Genomic DNA, 15,624 nt, shown 5'->3' on the forward strand with positions numbered 1-15,624 from the left:
CCTAAACCCTAAACCCTAAACCCTAAACCCTAAACCCTAAACCCTAAACCCTAAACCCTAAACCCTAAACCCTAAACCCTAAACCCTAAACCCTAAACCCTAAACCCTAAACCCTAAACCCTAAACCCTAAACCCTAAACCCTAAACCCTAAACCCTAAACCCTAAACCCTAAACCCTAAACCCTAAACCCTAAACCCTAAACCCTAAACCCTAAACCCTAAACCCTAAACCCTAAACCCTAAACCCTAAACCCTAAACCCTAAACCCTAAACCCTAAACCCTAAACCCTAAACCCTAAACCCTAAACCCTAAACCCTAAACCCTAAACCCTAAACCCTAAACCCTAAACCCTAAACCCTAAACCCTAAACCCTAAACCCTAAACCCTAAACCCTAAACCCTAAACCCTAAACCCTAAACCCTAAACCCTAAACCCTAAACCCTAAACCCTAAACCCTAAACCCTAAACCCTAAACCCTAAACCCTAAACCCTAAACCCTAAACCCTAAACCCTAAACCCTAAACCCTAAACCCTAAACCCTAAACCCTAAACCCTAAACCCTAAACCCTAAACCCTAAACCCTAAACCCTAAACCCTAAACCCTAAACCCTAAACCCTAAACCCTAAACCCTAAACCCTAAACCCTAAACCCTAAACCCTAAACCCTAAACCCTAAAACCCTAAACCCAAAACCCTAAACCCTTAACCCTAAACCCTTAACCCTTAACCCTTAAACCCTAAACCCTTAAACCCTAAACCCTTAAACCCTAAACCCTTAAACCCTAAACCCGTTTAGATGAAATTTTCACTGGAATATCTATGAGATATCGATAGGATGCTGTAACCTTTTCAATTGAATAAGATCCGGTCATCCACAGAAAATGCAATTGATAAACTAGCGAGAAATTATTATGTATGAACAAGTGGGAGAGATGATACTAATAGAGATCTTATTGTTATCTATTGTTACAGCAGCCATGCACACAAACAAGCACAGCAAAATGCCTAAAGCACAAGGAAAACTCCCATTAAATCAGAGTAAATACAATGAAAAGGATTCAATTAACCAAAAAGGTCCCTAATTCGTAAAGAAACCAGAGCAGCCACGTTAGTTGAACAGAATCAAACGAGTTTGAGGTTCTGGAAAAGAGCAGCCACTCCTGTAATTGTTGCTCATCTCCCACCTATTTCCCATTACCTCGGATCAAGAGAACATGACACCAATCTTCTTAGCAAAGTCATCCCCGTCTTCCTCCTCCGGGTATTCCTCTTCACCATCAGCATTTTCACCTTCTTCGTAAGTGTATTCACCATCCTCTCCTTGCTCATAATCATATTCCCCTTCCCTATTATCTTTGGCCTCAAGATCATGATCCTCAGGTGTTTCATCATATATCACACCGTCTTCAGTCTCCTGCTCCCCCTCACTCTGCTCATTGGAAGGCTGCCCAGGAGCCGTATCAATCTTTTCATTTTGAATTCCAACCGCATCAATGGTTGCAGACTTGCTCTCTTCTTTGGCCACAGGAGGCTGACTGTCAAGCGTCCCTGAAACAGCTCCTGTCCCAAAGCCACCTGGATCGGTCACTGGGCTTTCTTTCACGCTGTTGCCTAGTTTATCAACAGAAAACTTTTTCCTGCTCCCAGAAGATCCGGCAGCTGCTTCAGCTTCTCTCTTCCTCTTCAGAATCTCGCTAAGAGGCTTTGGCCCTTCAAATGAGAGTTCACCTTCGGATTGCTGATTTTTATCCGTGTTTACATTACTTGGTTTTCCAAGGTAAGAGTGCTCCCTAATTTCTGCATCTATCGCACCTTTCAGCTCTGAAGGACGTTTTGAACGAGAGAACTCGTTGCCTCCTTCATCCATTACCTCTCTCCTGATGCGAGGAGGCCCGAAATGTCTCCCCTCATTATTAGAGTCGTCTTGCACCCTTCCTTGTATTCTGTCTCGAAGCCTTCCTTGGTGGGACATACTTTGGGGCCTTCTGGGCGACATCCTATCTCTACTTCTGTCACGACTTCTTCCTCCGGCTTCCCTCTCCTGGCGCAAGTCACTACCATTTACTGGGGAAGTCCCAACTGGAAGCTTTATTCTGCCACGGAGACGACTGCTGAGGGAGCTCTCATGTAAGGGCAATTGCTGTGAATCCCTATGAGGACGATTTTTTCGCTCGTTAACACGGCCATCGTAGTCATTGCTAATGATGGATCTCAGACCATTTCCCCCCCTATGTTTGGACAAACGGTGCCGCAGGTCTGACCCATCCATGTGATCTGGACTATCAGATTTACGATGACCCCTCCTCTCTGAATGCGCAGGGCCGACAAGCAGTCTCTCAGATGAAGCCCTGTGCTGCTCCCAAGCATATCTTCCTTGCATCTGATCATAAGGATCATAGCCTCGTGGGTCATGAAACCTTTCTCGATCACCGTCAGCAACTGAATTGTAATCAGCAGGACGGTCCAAATCATACTCATTCATAGAATTCAAGTTTCTTCCATCATGAACTCTTGTTCTTCCAAACTGTTCTTCACCATGGTAGTAATCAGAATCTCCAAGCTCATCGTCTACAAGAACATCAAAGCCAGGAGAAGATTCCCTCAGGTGCTCATCAACATCCTTCCCATTTTGGAATCCATGATTTTCTGGCACATGAGCTTGAAGAAAATGATTGCCCTGACCTGTAGAGTCTCCATTCATAGCAGGGAAAGCACTTCTTGTCTCGTATGTAAGAGCCTCATCATCAAAGTCTCTGCTTGGTCGTACATTCCTATCAATGCCAACTCCATTTCTTGGTGGAGCAGTCTCAACCTCTGGAGCAGGTTTGGGTTGAGGAGCCACTCCAACAACTTTTGAGGCACTTACCTGAGGAAACTTCATCTCTTGAGTGCACTTTTGAATGCCACCAAAAACCTTCTTCAGACTTGAAGGTTCTGTACCATGGGTGGCTGCTGGGGCCTGTGGAGCTTTACTAGTAAAAATAGGATTTGGTCCATGTGAGAAAGGGCATTTATCAGCTTTTGAACAAAATCCCCTTTGAAAGAAGATACATGGGACTGCTTGTTTACTTGAGCTGAAGGTAGCAGCAGGTGTTGTAACAGTATGTGGTAGAGGCAAAGAAGGTCCAGCGGAATTTGCAGCTGGGCTTCCTAGCAAACCATCAAGAGGCTGGAGAGGAACAATAAGGGATTCATGTCAAAAATAAGTGTTTAATTATAAAACATCAATCTTAAAACAAAACAGATAAAAGTTGACGAGTGAAATAAGAAAGAAAAGACTTACTGGATGCCGAAACGAGCATTTCAAATTTAGGCAATTTCCATTCAACCAGAACCAGCAGTCCCTAGGATTGTACAGAGCATGTTCACTGTGGCGATATTCACATTCACTTCCCTACCAAATGGATATCAATGAGGTTATAATCAACCCATCACGAGTTGGTAAATTATTTACTAACAGGACAAAATTTAAAGGCGTTCGAATATTCTAATCAACAACCGTTGCATCGGTAATGTTACAATCCAAAACATGGTACTAGACTTATTGTCATTATGTTCTAATAAGTTTTGTTTTTCATATAAAGTTTAAGGTTTAGGTCTGAGCAGAAAGAAGAATGGGTTCTACGTTCTGTGCATCCTATATATGACTTTGCTTAGAACAAGAAGATGAATCACAAGAGATATTACAATTCAGTTTATCCAACAATCGAATACCTTTAACCCCTTAATCGATTCTGAGTATATGAAAACCCGAAATACTACCGCAGCAGTTACGAAACAAACAGAAGATAGAACTAATTCAGATTTTAAAAGATCCATGAAATCCAATTCCGGAGATGAAATTGATTTAAATCTGAACCGAGCCTAAGATCCCCAACCCCTAAAGAAACCCTAAACCGTGGAGAAAGGCGGAACCTTTTTGCAGGAGACGGGGGAGGCGAGGAAGTAGACGCAATCGGTGTTCCTCTTCAGGGCCTCCTCTTCGGGCGAAGGCTCCGGTTGCTGCTGCTGCGGCGGCTGTTGCTGTTGTTGGGGTTGTGATTGTGGTTGTGGCTTCTGTTGTGCGCCGACTACCATGGCGATTAAACCTCGAGGGATCGAATTTGGGTGACGGATCGATTTGAAAAGCGACAGAAGACAAGCCGATCCGATCTTAAACAAGAGCCGCCACAGAGATAGAAGAAGAAGAAGAAGAAGTGGGGTGTATATGAAATTATGAATAATATGATGATGAGGATTTAAGCTAAGCCTTTTTTTTCTTTTTTTTCGTCTCCTTTTATAAAGAACCAAGGGCCCAAGAAACAAACTGAAGATTGTTAAACCCAAAAAACAAATGAAAATATAAATCAAACGATAAATAAAAAGAGAAAATGTTGATTAAATGAAGATTGCGAGTTGGATTCATAAAAGGAAAAAATGACCAATTTACACAAATTTAGTATTTTTTGACCATTTAAATGACAAAATTTAAATTGTGACAAAGTACCGTATCTATACCTATTTGACTAAATAGTACAAAAATTATGAATTTGGTATATTTTTTAGATTAGTTTACCTTTATCTATTTAAACACTTAGTTAATGAGAGATATCACTTTGCCGGAACTTCACCGGACTCCGAGTTTCGATCACCGGCATCCGGTCACCGATCGTCGGAAAAAAACTCTAACATCCAATAATCCTTAATAATAAATTACTGACACTCAATAACTGTTGTGAAATTATTTTTAAAACTCGCAAACGCACGAATCGTCGTTTGTATAATATGCAAGTATGAGGTCGTTCCAACTAGAGATTGAGAATCTATTTAATCCTAACTTAATTGATCTAAACTAAGAACATAGATTTTAGGTTTTCAAATAACAAATTATAAAATAAACAAACAAGATAAAACCTAGGGTATCAGAATCAACCACTAATAATCTTATTTATGTATCAATGCAACTAATGGATTCTTTTGTATATTTACACGACAATTCTCCTATCTAAGTCCAGGTACGACACTTAGACCATAATTTTCCTTAAGTGTATGATACTCTCCAGGTCCGACAGAAGTCGTATTTCCTAGCATGAAGTATATCCAGGTACGGCATAAATTTAACATGAATGACTCATTACGTTCTAAGAAACAAGAGAACCATGCAAAACATTATTTCATGTACGACAATAATATAATTCATAACTCTTAATCACAAGAAGCTAAGTTGAATTATATTACATGTACGCCTCAAATTTATTTTCTAATTACTATATGCAAAGCTCTGAGTTGATCAATCAAATAACATAAACATAAAACATTAATTCAAATAGTGACTACAAATTCATCATACATAAACTATAAATCCATCAATTAAACATTAAACTACACAAACAATCATGAAAGGGCATCATTATAACCCTAGAAAAAGGTTTAACAAACTATAATCAAGAAAAACAAAACAAAAAACATAAAAGAATGGAATGAGGAGGATTGATGGATGATCTCTGCTCCTTTGACATCTACATTATGCTCTGGAGGTCCCATTTCATATGAAATTCGTGCTCTTTTATATAGGAAAGATTATTGCTCATCTTTGACTTCAGTTTCCTTATAAGACTTGGTTTAAGACTCCTAACTTGATACGAAACGAGAAAATCTTGAAATATCTTTTATAAAAGTAGGAATCCATATACTTTTTGCATATTCATCTGAATCATTAACATTAATGTATTGGAATTGAATGAAACTTGGCAACATAATTTGAGTTCTCCATAAATGTTAGCAAACCCGGTAGATTTCAGCTCTGACCTCTCGTCACTCAAATGATCATAACTTCCTCTCAGGGTATCGAAATCAAGATCCGTAAAATCTTACATCAGTAACCTCTAATAACAATTACTGACATCCAGTAACCTTTAATAACAAATTACTGACACTCAGTAATATCTAATAACAAATTACTGACATCTAATAACGTCTAATAACAAATTACTAACACCTAATAACTTATAATAACAAATTACTAATACCTAGTAATCATGTTACTGACCCGAGTAAAATTATTATTGACCCTCAGTAACCATGACAATTGTGGTTTTCTCCCATAGATCCTAGAACTCAAAATCGACAAACCTTGCCATTGAACTCTGAAACTGACTCAACGACACAGAGAATTGAACTCTCATCATCCATATAATTCCAAGATATATCAAATCAATCTCCATATCAGCATAAAAGGAACACTAGCTATACCATACAAATCAAATGACTTATTCAGGAACACTAGCTATAACATATATCAGCTGTAATCTAAATGACTTCTTCCAGCAAATTGTGCTCATCCTTCAAGTACAATTCAAAAACACAGAAGAAAGAAATTGACAATTCACAGTTTCATAAAGTGCTCACAAGTACAATCCCTGAATATACCAAAATTGATTTCACAAAACGCAAAAATTAAGCCATAGTCGAACCCATCTTCGCTGACCTGCGCCAGCTTCGTCTCTTCAGTTTGACTAGTGTCAGTCTGATGACACAGTGCTTCTTTGTCCGTCATCTTCAGCCCGGAAATTTGTCTTCTCGTTGACGTGTCGTATCCAAGTCCCAAGTCCCAACGAAACCCAGCTGCGGTGCTAGTAAGTGGTAACCAGAGATCGAATTCCATAGCCCGACGCTAGACTTGGCATCAACACCAACGATCGGTGCTCCTCCGGAGTGTAAAAGAGATAACTCTTATTATCGGCTATTTAGAATGTTATCTTTTTACTGCTTGCAAAATAAAATCTTGCATGACTTTCTACCTAAAAAAAAAAATTATCAGTTTTTGAGCTTTAAGTTTCTTCGGCAGGGCTCAGCACAAGTTTCTTCTTCTTTCTGCAAGGCTTACCCACTTCTTGGATGGCATAATGGTACTTATAACCAGTTTCTGTATTGACTTGTGTCCTGCTGGTGGCATAGTGTATGCTTTCCAATAAGTTCAATACATTATCTATCTTACGAACAAGCAACTAAAAACAAAAAGGTAAGGCAGACCCATGCATCCAAAAGAAAGACGAAGTATCAGACCAAAAAAAAAATGAAAGAAAGACTGAAGTAATAACACAAAAGGTAGCAGATTGTATAGCAACTGTATGTTATACTTATACACGCATTTAAAAACCATCTTGCACTCATACGAGTGAGCAAAGAGGAAAAAGCTAAATGGGGTTGTTTTTTTGAAATGGAAGCTAAATGATTCAGATAACATAAGATTAGAAGAAGTGTCACACGTCTAGAGATACAGGAACCATACTGCTGTTGAAACACTTGAAAGCTTTTTGTAACAAAAATGGCAGATCGGTCGTATTAGATGGACATGAATCACTTTCTAGGTTCCAGAACAGACGTTTGAAATGTGCTTCAAGCGGTGAAGTTCACTCAAGAAGTCCATGGACAAACCAGGCGACCCAGCACCCCCTGCTGGAGCCATTAACTTAAGATTACCAAAACACCCATTATAGCATGTAACTGCTGTGTGTGTGTGTGTGAGAGAGAGAGAGAGAGAGAGAGAGAGAGAGAGAGAGTGTGTGAGTGTGTGTGTGTGTGTGTGTGTGTGTCACATTCACCTGACGAGGGGGTCTGAATTGACCCCATGCTGCTCCGCTTCCTGAGTACATAATGGGTCTTTCTGAAATATAAAAACTAGAAAATTAACTGACAGCTAATTGTCTGGACTTCTCATATGCTGAAAATTTGGTACATTGTAAATACGTTTAGTGATTAGCATATGCTTAAATGAAGTTCATATAAGACCTTATTCTATTTTGGTAGACAAAATGGGAAGCAGAACAAAACAATATATGAAACAAAGGGCTTAGTGGTACATACTGCTTGACTATAGAGGAAGATAGATGAACAAAATTAAATCAGAGCGACAAACACAGATTTGTAAGATATAAAATTTGCCATTTCAAACACACAGTTGGGACACAAAACTCGAGTCCGCCCATGTGTGAGAAGCTTAAATAACATTTAATCCTACTGAGCTTTTTTTTTTTGACTTTCCTAAAGTAGATAAGATTCTTGTAAAAAAAATCATCCTTCTTTTGTTAAGTACAGTTTGATGAGATATGATTTGTCAAGTATGAGTAGATTCTATAGATCAAAATATAATCATATGTAAAAATGTTATTATCCTTCTTATAGTTGACAAAACACTGGCTGGATCACATGCGTGAAGCTCTGAACCACTAGACACTCAGCTGTCTTCAATCCTTTTTTGCTCAAGTTTTTTAGTGAACTATATCATCTATAGCATCAATTTGGATACCATAATCACTTGAATATGTCTTACTTCATGCAGGCTTTAACAGTAAACCTCATAATAACCAACGAAATCTTCCACTGACCTGATAGATCTATAGATGAATCATTGAAGCAGTGCATTACGGCTGCCCAACCTGCATTTGAAGTTAAGTAGAACTCAAGGGTTACCATTTGAAATGCATCATGTTATGCAATTAAGAACCAACTTTAACATGTAATCAAACAAAAAAACAGATGCACCTTATATGTTGTCATGTAGAAAGCAAAGCAGCAAAAATTTAGAGAAAAAAGAAGGTAAATTTCCAGGAGTGGAGAATGTTCGTGCAGTTCAAACCACAAAGAAAAGAGATAAACTCATAGGCCAAGGAATACTAAAATAGTATTCTCTTCTTTTGTAAACATTTTGAGATACAATACAAGAATGACTTTCGAATGAAAGATGTGCAAGATTTAGAAGTACAATCAAAAGACTGTTCAGATGTCCACAATCTGTACCTAAACATCTGCAAATTTGGGTCTTAATAAATTTAACAGCTATTCCTTCTTTGTAGTAAGGATACTTTAAATTTCAGCATTTCCTGATATAAAACTACTAAAATTACAAAAGGAGCACCAAAGCCTAATCTTCAATGAACTTAATATTCTTTTAACATCAGAGTATCTTCTATGCATGGCATGCATCTTCACATACAGTGTGAACAACTTAGATTAAAAGAAATCATATAAATACACGGTAGGCCCTGAATATAAATTATTTTCATACACGCCATGCATACAAGATTTTCTTATTTACCATGCTGAAATACAATGCATCATGAGGGAACATACATGGTGATATCATTTGTATGGCATTGTATACACGTAGTTACATATCATGCCTAAACAAAATATAATAATTCTTTTTCAACACTTGTAGACACATACGATTATTGAAGAGATCAGAAGCTTGACTGCTGCAACACCCCTCTAGAGCAATGAACAAGGGTTGCAAGGTTACATTTAGAAGACTGCTGCTACCTGCATCCCCATGATTACCTCTTGTGGAGGCAATTTGATTCTTTTCCAAATCATTCCCCTGAAGATTGTTAATTTGATGAAACCGCTCTGAAACAATACATGTAACTATAATACATAAAGAGCCAGCACATTTTGCAAGCAGTTTTAAACAGATACATCCACAAATGCCACAATTCATTTGCCATTCAATTCATTAAACAAAAAAATTGAAAGGTATGTAGAGAAAAAAGATACAGAAAACAGCCTTTTGGCCTAAAGGCACCCTCCCTACTATGAGAGACCCAGGATGGTTAGGATCTAATGGAGTTGTTCCAAGACCTTTTAGAATCTCCAGAGACAATTTTTAACGAAGCTTTCCAAGACTTTTAGAATGTCAGTATTACATAACACTAAAGTAGAAGTCTAGTCATATAACACGCTTTCCCGGTGAACTGGAACTTTGGCTTTAGGAAAAAATAAATGATGAGGAGAAAAGGAAAGTTTCAGATTTGTTGGGGTCAGTAGAAAGAATGAGATTAGTGAGTCTGAGAAGGTTTGCCAGGAGATGGAAGGTGGAAGCTAATGGTGCTTCCCTCATGCAAGTCTATCTAGTGACAATAGCTCTCTGATTCAAACTTAATTTTGTCTGGAATGCCAAAGGTCAGGGTCCTAAGTTGGTTGGTGACGCATAAGAATGCAAATCCGTGAGTTGCTTGTGGCTTATTTTTCTCACTAGTAAAGCCACAAAACTATGTTGTCGGGGTAAAATAGGGATTTTTTTTAAAAATGAAATCAATCGCATTTGTTGCAGTGTAATATGACAATTTGGTGAAGATTTAGGCTGCACTTGAACCCTTAAGCCTATATAAAAGTGGTCAAGTTACATGATACGACATAAGAAGTACAACTGCATACAATATACAATTGCCTAGGCGACGAGTGTTAGTCAATGTATCAACTCTAATTCCTGCTGCCAGTTGATTGCAATAGCTCATGTAACAGTAAAATAAAACAAACACACATGAGCCATTCGACGATTCAGTTGATTCATACCCAGTCGTGTAGAAAACTTGCAATGGAACACTATTAGAGACCCAATACATGTAAATGCATCCCGAAAAAACATTGAACACAGAAAAATTGGTCAACAACAATTCAGAAATAGAGGAATTTAATACTCAAAAAACGAACGGAAGAAATAGAATGAAGTGGTGTTACCTGCGGACTTGCGCCTGTTGAGAGCACGATTTCTGCGATGCAGTGAAATGAGATGCATGTCAATGTTTAGTTTTACAAATAAAATTGGAAGAAGACCGATTGTTATTCTATTTTCTCAGATATATAGTAAATAAATGGAATGATACCTCTGATTGGGAGGAGCGTAGCGCCTGACAACTGCGGCTGGATCTGCTGCCGCCGCTGAACTGGAATTTTCCAGCATCGGAATTTTGGTGGCCACTCACAGTCTGTGATGACTTTAGTCCAAACCCTATATCGAAGACCAGAAGACTTCCAAGCTCAAAGCTGCTCAGAGGGATATATGTACACACCGGACACACACTGCCGTATAGATATAAGTATATTTTTTTTTTTGGTTCAAAGAATATAAAACCTTTCTCCCCGTTCTCAAAGAAAGAAAGAAAGAATAATGCCTTTCCAAAAAAATTTCATATTTCCCCCTCTTTTTCTGCTCATATGAGTGCTGGTTCTGGGTGGTCGGATTACTTCATTCGAATTCCACCAACAAAATTATCCGGCGCGGATTAATTTCTGGATTTAGACTGCATTTTCCTTATGGTTTCATCCGTGGTAATTTTTTACTTGAAAGTGTGAAACTATCTATAAGATGCAAACAAACGTCCATTAAAAAAAAATTACGATACAAATATAGTTCTCAATTCATTGCCATAGATATATTTAATCTTTCACCCTATTAATATCTTCTATTATAAGATTTTAACTTGTTATTAGTTGGGATATTCCTCGAAAGAATTTACCTAGTTAAGATCTTTCTCCACTAGATTCAATTAATTGAGCTCTTTCTTTATAGATCTCTCATATTTTAGATTTTCAAAAGAGAGCTTCTATTCATACCTCTCAAAAGAGTATTTAGACTTTGTTTCAGGATGAAATAATTGTGTATTATTGAATGATATGAGGGCCTATATATAGGCATTACAAAACCACAATCTCGTAGGATTCGGAGTCCTAATCTATTACGGAGATGCTAATCTATCTCCTAACATGAAACCTATTAGGCTAAAACACACACAAGGGTATAATATTAATTCTCCCGGAACACTCCCCCTTGTGTCGCATGCCTAGGTTGCATGATGCACACATCGTTGCCTCGGTAAAAACCTTGTCAAGCAAAATAAAAACCTCTTGGGTAAAAACAAAAGCTTGATCGAAGGGAAAAAAAGCACAACGCACCATCTACATTTGATAGCATCATGTGAGGTAGACTCTCCCTGAAGTCTACGAAACAACTCCCCCTGATTAGTGCCATAATCATGGAGTACAAAGAACAACGTATATAACGTTCATTACATGCTTCTCAAACATAGTCTTGGGCCAATGATTAATCATTAATCTAGCCACACATCCTTATATCATACATGCTATACTTAGACAAACTTAGATCTTAGGAAACAAGATTGCATAACAACTCAAAACAAGAGTTTGCAATGAAAATCAGATTCTCAGATAGAATGACATTTACTCACTTAAACGGCCATAACTTCTTCGTTAAAATAGGTATCAGCGAACCATAAAATGTTCTGAAAAGTAGACACCCGTGGCTTTCCAGTGACATAAGGTTCACAACCTCATCCGATCGGAGCAGTTCACAATGCTCTGTCGAAGTTGACTGACTTGCAAATTTCCGGACAGAACTGTCCTACTTTGCTAAAACGGCCATAACTCACTCAATATGATAGCTATGAACAAATGGTTGGTGTCCCTGGAAAGTATACACATAGGCCTTTCCAACGGTACCAATTTCACCATATTCCATTGAGTGATCTGTCTTATAGGTCTCGTTGAAGTTGACCTACGAAACTGGACAGATTCTGATTTGTCACATTCAATGTGTCTTTCGCAAAAAGAATGGGGGAATGGACCAATGAAGGACTGATTTTAGTCCGAGACGGAACCATACGCATCCTCTACGCTACCAGTGTCGACTGCTACACCAAGGTGTACGTTGATGTTGCTGGAGCTGCTGGCGGCGTTGGTGTGGATAGGATTTGTGTTGGTTCACTAAGTGTAGAACTAAACCCATGTCAAAGAAGCAATGCAAGTCCAATGACAATGCGTAGGCGCATAGTTAATCACGTCATAATGAAAGCAATAGTGTCCTAAAAACACTAACATGTATGAATGTATAGCTTATTGAATCTGTTCATCATCTATACTTAGACGGAATAGAGAATCAAGAATTAGCTTCATATGAACACATATGGGTATGAGTTCTTGCAACCGATTGTACTACTTTCTCTCGAACGTCGCAATCTGATTACATAAGCTCTCCGTGGTATAGAGGTATTTAAAGTCCCTCATGCACTCTCATATCTACGTCAAGATCCCTTTACAGATATTCTATGATAACTATCATATGCTGCAAATCAGTTTTCATGGACACTACTACTGATCAAGTAGCGGAAATCAATTATGTCCATAACGAGAGAATATAACTCATCGTAGTCAATACTAGGATAATGAGACAATCTTTGCGCCATAAGTCCTTCATATATCACATGACTTCATATTTCTCATTACACTTACGAACAACGACCAACATAACAAGTCTAGTTCAGCCTGTATTGATTCTTTCCACTTCGGTCAAGTTGCTCATCGTTGATGTTTTACAACGGAATAAGAGCATAAGCGAATACATCATCAATCATGGGAGATCAATCCGTTAAACACACGAGCGCGCTGTATACGATCAATTCGTGAGATTTCTATTCTTCTCTAACATCAACAAAACGAGTCTGTAGCGTCCCACAGAAACTTAGTTGATACACATGTTTAGAGAATATCTCTTGATGATCGGAGAAATACTTGTGCCTACACACTTCGCTTCTTTCTGGTTTTGATTCCAGAGAATAATGGTCTCCCCCTCATCTAAGCAGGAGCCAAGACCGAAGCTATGACCCTTACTAGTCCATCTTTGCGTTTGCCGCCCTTGTTTTGTGGTGCACTACCACGGGCGCTGACAACACCACAGCGTACGATGGTGCCATCGCCGGCTTCCTTCCCACTGTCAGGGATGGTGCCAACGGTGCTAGGACCAGGTCATATGAAATTCTCTCATATTCTGAGAGTTCCAACCTTACCGGCACATCACAGCATTTATGTGCGATCTCGTCACTTTCGCAATATCGGTAAAGTCATTGAGCATCTAATCTTTGACTTTCTGGAGGTAGATAATGCGTTGCACATTTACTCACTTTGAGTAGTGCGGGATCTTAATGAGACATAGTGCCACACCACGTCAATTCCTGGCATTAAAACTGGAATGGGAGCATTCCATATCTCCCCCTAACGACGAGAAGTATGTCTCATCAAAGTGACCGTCTGCTAATATCGCAGGATAGAGATCAACAGTTGTAGATTGGAAATAGCGGACAAGTGTTGGTGATTCATAAATCATAACCAACCAGAATACTTAATCGTTTCAACTAGACCCATTGAGATAACAACAATAGAGGCACATAAACAACTTTAACCAAATAGGCGTTAGTGAAAAGAACGTTGGGACCGTATCCAGTGACCATCTGGTACGCACTAAACGCTTGGCAAGTTTTGGTCTGAAACAAATAAGTGTCGCTGCATGTAACATCAATACATATCCCCATGCAAAAATCGGCAGGTTAGTACCCATAACCAAGTCTGAGCTCTGCTAGATCGTGCGGTGAATGAACATGAGGAATAATATGTTCAACGACGATCCCAGTAGACATGCAAAACGAAATCATCAAAGTCGTGAGGTGAACTCTCCAACGGTATCCATTCAAATAAATTTGAGAGGATAAGAAGGGTGGTGAGCCCTTAGGATGATGATCATAGCTAAAAACTTTAGCGAATGCAGCATTTCTTGTGGAAAGCAAAGCGACGTGTGACCAACGCGTCGATGCTCATAACCTATACCATAAAAATACCGAAAAATGTCCGAATTCGGTTGGATAGGGTCCACTAATGTCACCTTAAATACTTCGTAAGAATGAAATATTCTCGGTTGGAGCCTTAGCAAATAAGGACTTCCTTGAAATCTAGCAAAAGAACAAGCTTTGCAAAATGAGCGATGGGCATCAGAGATTACCATGGAGGCATTAGAAAACACGGGAGGCATCAGAAGCTCCTGTGAAGGAGGGGATGCCGCCACCGACGGCCTTAATGTCATGGAGCCGCCGAAATAGGCAGGCTCGGCCTCACCGTGCATGGCACAGATAGGCTCGGCCTCACCGTGTGGAGCACGGGTGAGGTGGTCCTCCAATCGCTTCGTGAACATGAAAAATAGATGATCATGTGAATTTCAAAGAACTCGAATCATCATATCTTGTTCAAAATGACCAAAAAAAGATCATGTCAAAACCGAGAAGACAGTAAAACCGAACCCATGATTCAAAGAATCTTGAGTTACATAAAGCTACTGATGCAGGCAAGCAAAACTATGTCTGCAGGCTAACAAAGGTACTGTCGAAGCTTGAAAAAGATACTGTCAATGAAATCTGACAGATTTATTCCTCTCCATTCTTAACACAAATATCAAGATGAAAATCCATCATTGGCATGAATGGCCTTTAAAACTTAGCAATGCACGAAGATATACAACACAATCTCCGCACGAGATCCGTAAAACAACTACATGCGTTGTAGGACAGTGTGGGTGGTTACGCAATTAGCAAGACACTCGATTTCACAGCGGACATTCTCAAAATGAAGATTAAGAGAGTCAACGACGCGGTGAACTTCTCTACACAATACGCCGTAGGATATTGTAAGAGATGGGATTGAAACAAATGGCAATCCCATCGAATGTATCACATGGCAATAGAACTACATTCTTCAACTTAAGAGTTGGAAAAACATGGTATTAGAGCAGGTGAATACCAAACAATTACGGTGGAAAACCTTCCATTTGGTGCGGGTGGTCACCAATAATAATAAAATCATTTGAGCTATGAAATGACTTGGAGAAAACCAGAAAATTAACCGGAAAACCATGTCAATATAACTCAAAACCGGGTGAAATTTGGACTGGGAAAACGTGGCAGCAAGAACTGCTGAAATATGCGGAAAACATGACGAGAAACGACGGAAAAAAAAAATCGTCGGAA

The 15,624-nt window shown here is 39.0% G+C and overlaps 2 protein-coding genes across 5 annotated transcripts; both read right to left on the reverse strand.

Annotated features, from left to right (window-relative positions):
- Nucleotides 1–931: 931 nt before the first annotated feature.
- On the reverse strand, nucleotides 932–4,207 carry LOC126793481 (zinc finger CCCH domain-containing protein 17). The gene is made up of 3 exons (XM_050520018.1): nucleotides 3,917–4,207; nucleotides 3,285–3,395; nucleotides 932–3,170 (listed from the first exon to the last, which is right to left on the reverse strand). Exons 1-3 carry the CDS (start codon nucleotides 4,076–4,078, stop codon nucleotides 1,206–1,208), a joined length of 2,238 nt encoding a protein of 745 aa, XP_050375975.1. The 5' UTR covers nucleotides 4,079–4,207; the 3' UTR covers nucleotides 932–1,205.
- Nucleotides 4,208–6,229: 2,022 nt separating this feature from the next.
- On the reverse strand, nucleotides 6,230–10,930 carry LOC126793482 (uncharacterized). 4 transcript variants are annotated; one of them, XR_007672069.1, is made up of 7 exons: nucleotides 10,645–10,928; nucleotides 10,499–10,530; nucleotides 9,209–9,388; nucleotides 8,368–8,418; nucleotides 7,585–7,646; nucleotides 6,867–7,451; nucleotides 6,230–6,780 (listed from the first exon to the last, which is right to left on the reverse strand). XR_007672069.1 is itself a non-coding variant. In XM_050520020.1 (6 exons), exons 1-6 carry the CDS (start codon nucleotides 10,719–10,721, stop codon nucleotides 7,397–7,399), a joined length of 444 nt encoding a protein of 147 aa, XP_050375977.1. In that variant the 5' UTR covers nucleotides 10,722–10,930; the 3' UTR covers nucleotides 6,230–7,396. The 4 variants fall into 4 exon arrangements, 3 of the variants coding, with proteins under 3 accessions (XP_050375977.1, XP_050375978.1, XP_050375976.1); XM_050520020.1 differs by having other exon boundaries at nucleotides 6,230–7,438; nucleotides 10,645–10,930; XM_050520021.1 differs by having other exon boundaries at nucleotides 6,230–7,435.
- Between the last annotated feature and the right edge of the window lie 4,694 nt (nucleotides 10,931–15,624).

This window comes from Argentina anserina, chromosome 5 (assembly GCF_933775445.1).
Source record: "Argentina anserina chromosome 5, drPotAnse1.1, whole genome shotgun sequence".
NCBI lineage: Eukaryota > Viridiplantae > Streptophyta > Magnoliopsida > Rosales > Rosaceae > Argentina > Argentina anserina.